Below are 9,254 nucleotides of genomic sequence, written 5' to 3'. Positions count from 1 at the left end.
TCTAGAGGAGGGGGTGTTGGTCGTCCACGCGGGTGAGAGGGGGGTGGGCGAGGCTTCTCAAAAATGTAGAAAGACTTGTCCAAAATCAATAGTGGTGGTGGGGTGGGGAGGGTGGCTAGGGTATGGGTCGTTTTTTTATTTAACATTTTATTTTTTAAATAATTAATTTAATATATATATAAAAAAACAACCAATCAGAGGATGCCACATGGCATAATTAAACCTTAATGACTTATGGAGTTGACGTCTGTTTGTAATTTGGGCATTGGGTAACATTTTTAGTAAACTCGGGGGTATATAGTGTATATCAAAAGTTTCACATATGAGAATATCGTGAATAAGCAAATTACTTAGGGGTATTTGGTGGAAATACCGTACATTAACCATATATTTTCATAAGCATTTTCAAAATATATCTTATTGGATTATTAATCATATTACACTTCATTAAAAGTAATAATATTCATTAATGTCAATTCTCACTCGCGATCATAGTTCTATATAATTAGAATTGTTATTTGATTCAATTTTCATTTTATTAATTGTTTTTTATCTTTTTTATAGATGTCGTATGGCTTCTTATTAATGAATTGATTTTCCCTTAAAATAATAATAATAATAATAATATGATTACAAATTGTACATATTTAAGTTGTTGACATGCAAAAACTTATTATACGATTTTATTTATTATTGTAAAAAGAGGCCCAAAAAGGCAATACAACCCTATGCCTTTAATTGGTACCACCATGACACTTAATTACCTTATAATAATAAGTACACAAAGCCCTTAATATGCGAGCATTCTATCCGGCTTTGATTCAATCTAACATAAAATTTAGTTGACATGGGACTGAAGATAAACTGGAAGACCTTCTGTTAAAATCGGATCCGGGTTATAGATAATCTTCTCATTAGGATTCACCTTCTTCAACCTAAAGTTTGTAACAAGGTTGTGTAGAAAAACAAGCATTTCAATTCGAGCAAATTCCTTTCCTGCACACATTCTAGGTCCCGCTCCAAATGGCACAAATGTGTAAGGTGCTGGGCCATTCCCTTCAAATCTTGAAGGATCAAAACTTTCCGGACTTGGAAAGTATGTAGGGTTATTATGTGTTGCATAAAGTGACCAATGGATCTACATGACAATAACAAATTCACAATTATTGAAAAAAAAATAATAATAATGATAAAGTTGTAATATAGTGTATAAGCTTCACAAATTGAAACAAATTAAATAAAAAAAATGATATTGAATTATATTAATTTTATATACTATCATTTTTTCTGATTTCAAATCTATAAAATATATAGATTGAAACTTTTTTGTTGTTGTTGTTGTTGTTGTTGTTGTTGTTGTTGTTTAGAGAACTACAAAGGCGTGGGTGAGAATCGACCCCAGGATCTCCTGAAATCGGGAAAACTCTAACCACTCTCACTCTCTGAAACTGTTTTTTGCTCCATGTTAAAATAACCTTTTGATTAGAATTTAGATTTACTTAATTATAATATTCCCTCTAAGTTCATAAAATAAAATTCTTTAAAGTCCTTTTCTCTTCACCTAAAAATGATAATATTCAGTAAAAATAGTTTTAGTTCGATAAAAATTAGTTCATTTCAGAAAAATAATTTCTTTTTAAAAAATAATAATTTAAGTTTAGCAAAAATAAGGTGAAAAAAAAGTAATTCCTTCGTCCCTTATTTATATACCTATTTCTCTTTATTATGTGAGTAATAAATGTTAGAAATAGACATGTAAATAAAAGTTAGGGGAAGTTCTTAAAGACTTTTCCTTGGAATGCATCACTTAAAGATTAGTTTGGACTAGTTTCAAAAATGCGTGTTATAAGCTTTTCAATGATATAAATGTTCAAAACTATGCTTAGGAACTACAAAAACACAAACAGAAACATGTACACAGAAAACTGGAACAAAAAGCATTACAAATTTTTTTACCTTCCACCCTTTTGGGATTTTAAATCCTGCATAACTAAAATCAGTTTTAACCTCTCGAAAATTTCCTGGTACAGGCGATGTAAGCCTCATTGTTTCACATATCACATTCCATGAGTACTTCATTTTTTGAACGTCATTCCAACTCAAGCTTTCTCCTTCTTCTTTTGATTGTAAAATCTCCATATTTTCTGTTTTCCACCACATTAACAAATCAATAAAGCTAGTCGATAATGTAAATATATCTTTAATTTCATAAATTGACTAACCCTTGATTTTCATAGATTTTTTGTTGAAACCCATTGTAACCCACTTGTGATTGTCCCATATTAGAGAAAGAGGAGAGGTGGTTCCACTTTATAAGGTAGAGGAGTAACTCCTACTATTGCCAATTGGTTTTGGTATGGAAGTTCTTTGACCTTATTTGTGAACCAAACTCTCTTCCTCCTTATTCGGGTTGCCCAGGCCCATTTCATATTGTCTCGAAATTTAACATGGTATCAGAGCTAGCTATTTAATAGCTACTACATAAGAATTTACCTCGACAGGATATCCAGCCCCTAAGAGGATTATGATCTGGCCTTATCCAGTTAGTTATGAATTTCCTAGGACACTCACAAGTGAGGGGGAGTGTTGAAACCCATTGTAACCCATTTGTGATTGTCCCATATTGGAAAAAGAAGAGAGGTGGTACCACTTTATAAGGTAGAGGAGTAACTCCTACTATTGCCAATTGATTTTGGTATGAAAGCTCTTTGACCATATTTGTGAACCAAACTCTCCTCTTCCTTATTCAGATTGCCCAGTCTTATTTCATATTGTGTCGAAATTTAACATTTTCCCTCTGTCCCACTGTAAATTTTCCTACTTGCAACTTTACTTGCTCTTTCGATCTATTTCTCTACTCATCAATAATGTGCCAAACTCATGTGCACAAAATTTCTTTGGATATTAAAAAGGTTTTTTTTTTTTTTTTTTTTTTTTTTTTTTTCTTTTGAAAAACTACCTTATAAAAAAATTGTTGTAAGAAACTACCTTATATAAAAATTAAATGTTGTAAATTGCTACCATGTGCTTGATTTATTAATGAAAGAGAAGAGAAATTAGGGGTTATAAGGGGGCTGTGGAGAAATTGGATGGGAAAAAGAGAAAAGATGATTGAAAATGGGTCATTAAACGTCTTTTATTCAATGCAATAATTACGTAATTGCGCAAAAGATAGTTTCTTAGAACATTTATTGTTTTATAACGTAATTTTTTTACAACATTTAGCGTTTTATAAGGTGGTTTCTTACAATTGTTTTTAAAAAGAAGGTAAATTGTTACAACATTTTTTTAATAAGGTAGTTTTTATAAAATCTAAAATGCATATTAAGTTATTAGGATGTAGGATCGGACAATCTTTTGGTTATGGAGAGAAGTTTTTGTACTTTTATAAGAACATCGTTGTAAAATGATACTCTACTTTTCACCAAAAACAAATACAATGACAATGATACTGTACCCCACGTAAGAAATTCATGAATCTAGCTTAAAACTATCTCACATCAAACAAAGTCCAAAAACGCAAATTTCTAGAGCTATTGAGATAAGAAAAATTATTCTATTGAACTATTGTGCAAGTAGAAAACACTTTAAAACAAAACAATTTATTTATATATATTTATTATATTTTTTACGTTTTTCTTTTATTGTACCATATACACTTTTACACTATATTCACTTAATGTTCTTTGATCGTTTTTTGTGATTTATTTATTAGAAAAAACATAATCATGTGAGATTCAGTTAAATTCGTCTTAAAATCTACGTTTCAAATATTAATTTTTATAATTTTTACAAAAGTGTAATTAAAGATATTACGTAATAGCCAAAATAATGCATTGGCAAGCATGAAATCCCTTAAACAAAAAAATATAACCTTTTGTTCTCATATTATAACTTTCTTAGATTTTGTAGCTCTAATGTGCGTGCATCAATTTTTAAATCTAAGCTATTACAGTTTGTCAAAAGACCAACTCAACCAAAAAGTTTAAAGGTTAAATGGTAGTTCACAGGCTCTATTGAATACTCTATCAATTTATACTAAAAAGAATATATTTCGCAGCAAGAGCAGGTGAACGTACCTTGTAAAACCTTTTCGTACACTACAGGGTGCTCTGCAAGATTTTTGATCATAAAAGCAATTGTGGTGCTCGTTGGGTAAAAACCAGCAAACATGAGACCAATAATCTTACTAGCAATATCTTCGTCGCTCAAGAAGTTGCCAGTTTTGAGAGAATCAACAAGCAAGCGACCCAATAAGTCATCTTGGCTGTTCGAATCATTGTTGTAGTCTCCTTTCATAGTCATTTCTCTTCTCCTTCGCGTAATTATCTCAACAAGTCTCTCCTTGACAAGCTTGCCTCCCTTGATAGCCTTGTAGTAAGGTGTTCCAGGGAAGTAAAATGGCGCAGAGAAAATACCTTGGACTAAAAGGAAGAAGGGATCGGCGAGCTGTCTTACCTCCTCTTGGCTAGGATTAGTGCAATTAACTAGTACTCGACATGACATAGCAAAGGTCAGCTCTTTTGCAAGAGTAAAGGCCTTCACTTGATCAAAAGGATTCCAAAATGTGTGCAAATGTTCTTGGACCATGGAATTTACAACATTTACATAATTCTGAATTGAGTCTACTTTGAGGAACTTATATGATACATCATGTGCTGGTTTACCTGATGGTAAACTCGAGTCGATTTTTTTGTAGGATAGAGATTTGGCTACCGAGGGTGGCAGCCAGTAAGTAATGAGACTTCCTTCATTAGAGAACAGGAATTTGTTAGCCAAAGGGCCACAGAAAATCGCCATGTCCTCCCCGGCTAAACGTGTCCGAAAGACACTAGGGGAATACTTGTTCATCCGATCAAGTACGAATTTTTTAGGGCATTTTACATAGGCTAAAGTTTCTCCTATGAAAGGCCACCCTGTTTTGCCAAGTGGAAGTTTTGTTGTTTTGGGATTTTCGGGTTTGGATAGTTGGTGGGTTATTAGTGTTAGAAAAGTAAAGATGATTGGGAAAATGGTAAATCCTAGAAGAAAGATTGGATCCATTTTGAGAGGATTAGAACTTTCCCAAACTAGCTTAGAGTTGATTGAAAATAAATTGCGAATAAATTGGTTAAGAATTGTTGGGACATATTTATAGCCATTTAATTAACACATGTTCTATTCGATACCGTTTCAATCATTCAACGACGTTCAATTACTAAATGGTCATTCAAAGAAAGGATACTAACAAACTTGTATATTGTCGGATCAATTATTAAAAAAAACTGTATCTTCACACTTATACAACTATTGCTTATTATGACTATGTCACTGTACTAATGTTGAAATTATTAATTTAGTCCATACATTACTACATGATCTAGCTTGATTAAAAAGAAACACATTAGAAATAAGTTCAATTCATTGAAGCCATCAACAAGTTGTTGTATCAGTGTATTCCAGTACAATTGTCCCTAATCTCATTAGAAAAGCCTTATATTAACAATTAAACCTAGTAAATAAATATTACTACCTTTGTTTCATATTAGATGTAACTTTGGTATTTTTTTATGTCTCACAAATAATACCCTATAATTACTCCTAATATGAAATAGAGGTAGGGTAATTGAGCATATATAATGTGCATTATTTATTAAAAGCCTTATATTTAACAGTTAAACCTTATAAATACTTGATTATCACCCCTTCATAATTTGACCAACTAAGACCATGTTCTCTTCCCTTAAAAACAATATTCAGATCTGTAAGATAATTAAATTGTTTAGTTTGGTAAAAAAAATTACATACAGTTAAACAAAAATATTTTTGAATTAGTAAAAATAACTTCTAATCAGTGAAAATATATTTAGTTTATTAAAATTAATTTCAGAGTGTATTTTATTCACCTGAACTTATTGTCACTTATCTGAACATATTTGAACTTAATAAACTTATAAAACCTAATTATTGAACTTATTAGAACTTCTTAGACCGTATAGAATTTATTGGACCTTATTGAACTTATTGGAACTTATTAGACCTTCTTATTATTTGGGCGTGTTCTGGTCACCATATCTTCACTTATTTCAGGTTTAAGAAGTTCAGTTAAGTTTAGACAAGATAAGTTCATGTTGAATAATTTAGAGAATGGTAGACTAATTTCATGTTATTTAATTGATTTACTTAGGTTAAAGTGTTGTAATAAATTTTAGAAGCAATAACTCGGTAATGAGGAAGCAAAGCAAGCAACGTTGTAGCAGCTCGATTCACCTCCCAATCAGGGCTGTGCTCGCCCAACTGACCGACTGCAAGAGTGATTATGGGATCTTGTTCCGTTGCCCGGCCGACATTTTCCACCTTAACGGGCGCGCAAACGGAGATTGATTTCGAAGCTTGACTGCCCAAATCTGTTCGTCTTCGCCCTACAAGGCGCAAGAAGGGAATTCTGGAATCTGGTTTCTGCCGCCCGGCAAGGTCATCGCCACCTAGTCGGGCACGAGAGTAGAGGTGATCAAATATGGCTCGACCCGCAAGCCCGGCCCGATCTGCCCAAAAAACAGGAGGGTTTGGGCAAGCAAAAAAACACAATTTTAGTTAAAAATGCCGGATTCGGCCCAAAAAGTCCGACACTTTTTAATGGGTTTGGGCTTGTGTGTTTTTAGTAAAGCCCGGCCTGGCCCAAATTTTGATCACCTCTACACAAGAGGCTTTAGAATTCGTCAACCAGTTTGGCCCGGTCAGGCGAGAACCGGCCTGGTCTGGCTCTGGTTCTTCATGGTTCAAGGCTGATAGTTTTCTTCAAGTTATTTGCTTTGTTTGGTTGTTTTGGCTTTATTAAAAATTACTTCTATATATATGTTTTAAACATATGATGAAAACTCACTAGAGAAAATAGCAATTTGGTAATTTCTTGAAAACCTTTTGCATTCCCAATTTTCATCATCATAAATTATCAAAGTTTTGATTTCATTAGATCACAAATATACTACACACTATTGTGATTGTTTTCGTTATATCTCTTAGTAATTTCGTGATACCCGGTATGTTTAATCAGGGTCAAAATATTACTTTGGGAAAGTGATTTTGTTCACGCCTCGATGTGTTAATTTGTCCAAATTCGTTGCGATTTTTGTTACCCGGTAATTAATTTCCCAAAAAATCCAAAGTAATAATTTCTACAAAGATGGCAACAGTGAAAGAATTGACATCAAACTTTCAAAAGTTAGACAAGTTTGAAGGAGTTGATTTACGAAGATGGCAGAAAAAGATGCATTTTCTATTAACCAGACTTGGAGTGGCGTACGTTCTCACTTCCCTGAAGCCAATGGAGGAGGAAATGAGGCATTGGAGGCTACTAGGAAACGCAACAAGTGGGAGAATTACGATTACATTTATCGGGGGCACATCTTGAATGGTATGTCAAATGAGTTGTTTGATATTTATTTGTTTCATGATTTCGCTAAAAGGCTTTGGGAAGACTTAGAGTCTAAATATATGCCCGAAGATGCATCTAGCAAAAAATTCCTTGTTAGTAAATTTAACCATTATAAGTTTTTTGATAGTAGGCCGGTCATAGAACAATATCATGAGGTTCAAAGGACTTTAGGGAGTCTTAGGCAACATGAAATTAATCTTGATTAGACCTTTATAGTTTCCTCTATAATAGACAAATTATCTTCCTCTTGGAAAGACTTTAAGCTAGAATGGATTAAAGCATATAAATGATGATATAAATCTTGAGATCCCTCATTCGGATTGAGGATGAAATACGTGCTCAAGAAGGACAAAAGGAGGTAAATCCTAGTTCTACCACCGTGAACATGGTGGAGGATGGAAAGTCCAATGAGAGGAGGGGATATGCTCAAACAAACAAATTGGTCAAGAAGCCTAAAGTAAGTGGTAATGGTACAAAATCACGTGCTTGTTGGGTTTGTGGAAAACTCAATTATTTTAAGAAGAATTGTAAAATCTGGAAGAAGAAATTGAGTAAGAAAAAGACTCAAGCTGGGAAAGGCAAATCTAGGCAATCCCAAGATGAACAAGGTAACCTTTGTGTAAAAAATTTCATTTAATTCATTTATGGATTATGTGTGTATGATTTTCGAAATCATTTGTGTACAGGCTGATTGTTTGTGGTATATCAATTCGGGTGCATCGAGGCATATGTGCAATGATAGAACATTAATCAAGACCTTCATGGAGGTTGATGATGGATAAATTCTCTACATGGGCAATGACTCTACCGCAAAGGTTCTAAGCAAGGGATAAGTTGAGCTAGTCTTTAGTTCGGGCAAAGATCTTATTTTAAGAGATGTTTTTGTGTGCTCCCGAACTTAGGAGAAATCTTGTATCCGGTGCGATCTTAAATCAATTAGGTTTTAAAATGGTTTTTGAGTCGCATAAGTTTATTTTGTCTAAAGGTGGTCAATTTATAGGACTAGGTTATTTGTGTGACAGTATGTTTAAGTTAAGTATTTGAAATACATTAACTGGTGTTGTGTATGTTGTTAATAATAATTCTCTATGGCATTTAAGGCTTTGTCATGTTAATTATAAAAAAAACTACATTTTATGTCTAAGCATGATTTTATACCCATGTTTGATCCAAGGATAGAGAAGTGCAAGACAAGAAAAATACTGCGTTGCTTGATTAAGTGCATAGTGACTTATGTGATTTTCACAACACACCTTCTTTAGGGAATAAGATATATCTTGTAACATTTATTGATGAATTTTCAAGGTTTTGTTATGTTTATTTGTTATTCTCTAAAGATGAAGCCTTAGATAAATTTAAAATCTACAAAAGTGAAATAGAATTGCAAACTAATGGAAAGACAAAAAGGTCCAGAATTGATGAAGGAGGTGAATATTATGATCCAAGTTATTTCCAATCTATAGGTTTAGTACATGAAACTACCGCGATATATACACCACAAAAAAATGGTGTAGCGAAAAGGAAGAATAGGACACTAGAAGAAATGGATACTTCTATGCTGTCATACTCGGGTTTAAGTGATGGATTTTAGGGTGAAGTCGTTTTAATGGCTTGTTACACGTTAAATCGTGTTATGCATAAGATTGCCTTTACGATGGTGATGTTTTGCAATGAGTTTAGATTTACTCTCTAAATGGGGAAGAATTGTTGAATAATTTAGAGAATGATAGACTAATTTCATGTTATTTAATTGATTTACTTAGGTTAAGGTGTTGTAATTAATTAAATAAAGTTTTACAGGCAATAACTCTGTAAAGAGGAAGCAAAGCAAGCAACGTTG

General features: G+C 33.0%; 1 protein-coding gene across 1 annotated transcript; it reads right to left on the bottom strand.

The window, feature by feature from the left end:
* Window positions 1-733: 733 nt before the first annotated feature.
* LOC145564001 (beta-amyrin 6-beta-monooxygenase-like) lies at window positions 734-5,026 on the bottom strand. The gene is made up of 3 exons (XM_081624368.1): window positions 4,080-5,026; window positions 1,957-2,144; window positions 734-1,138 (listed from the first exon to the last, which is right to left on the bottom strand). The coding sequence occupies exons 1-3, from the start codon at window positions 4,849-4,851 to the stop codon at window positions 839-841; spliced, it is 1,260 nt and encodes a 419-aa protein (XP_081480494.1). The 5' UTR covers window positions 4,852-5,026; the 3' UTR covers window positions 734-838.
* Window positions 5,027-9,254: the final 4,228 nt, after the last annotated feature.

Source organism: Chenopodium album, chromosome 10 (genome assembly GCF_948465745.1).
Source record: "Chenopodium album chromosome 10, dcCheAlbu1.1, whole genome shotgun sequence".
Taxonomy (NCBI): Eukaryota; Viridiplantae; Streptophyta; class Magnoliopsida; order Caryophyllales; family Amaranthaceae; genus Chenopodium; species Chenopodium album.
This window is presented reverse-complemented; position numbering and strand designations above follow the sequence as displayed.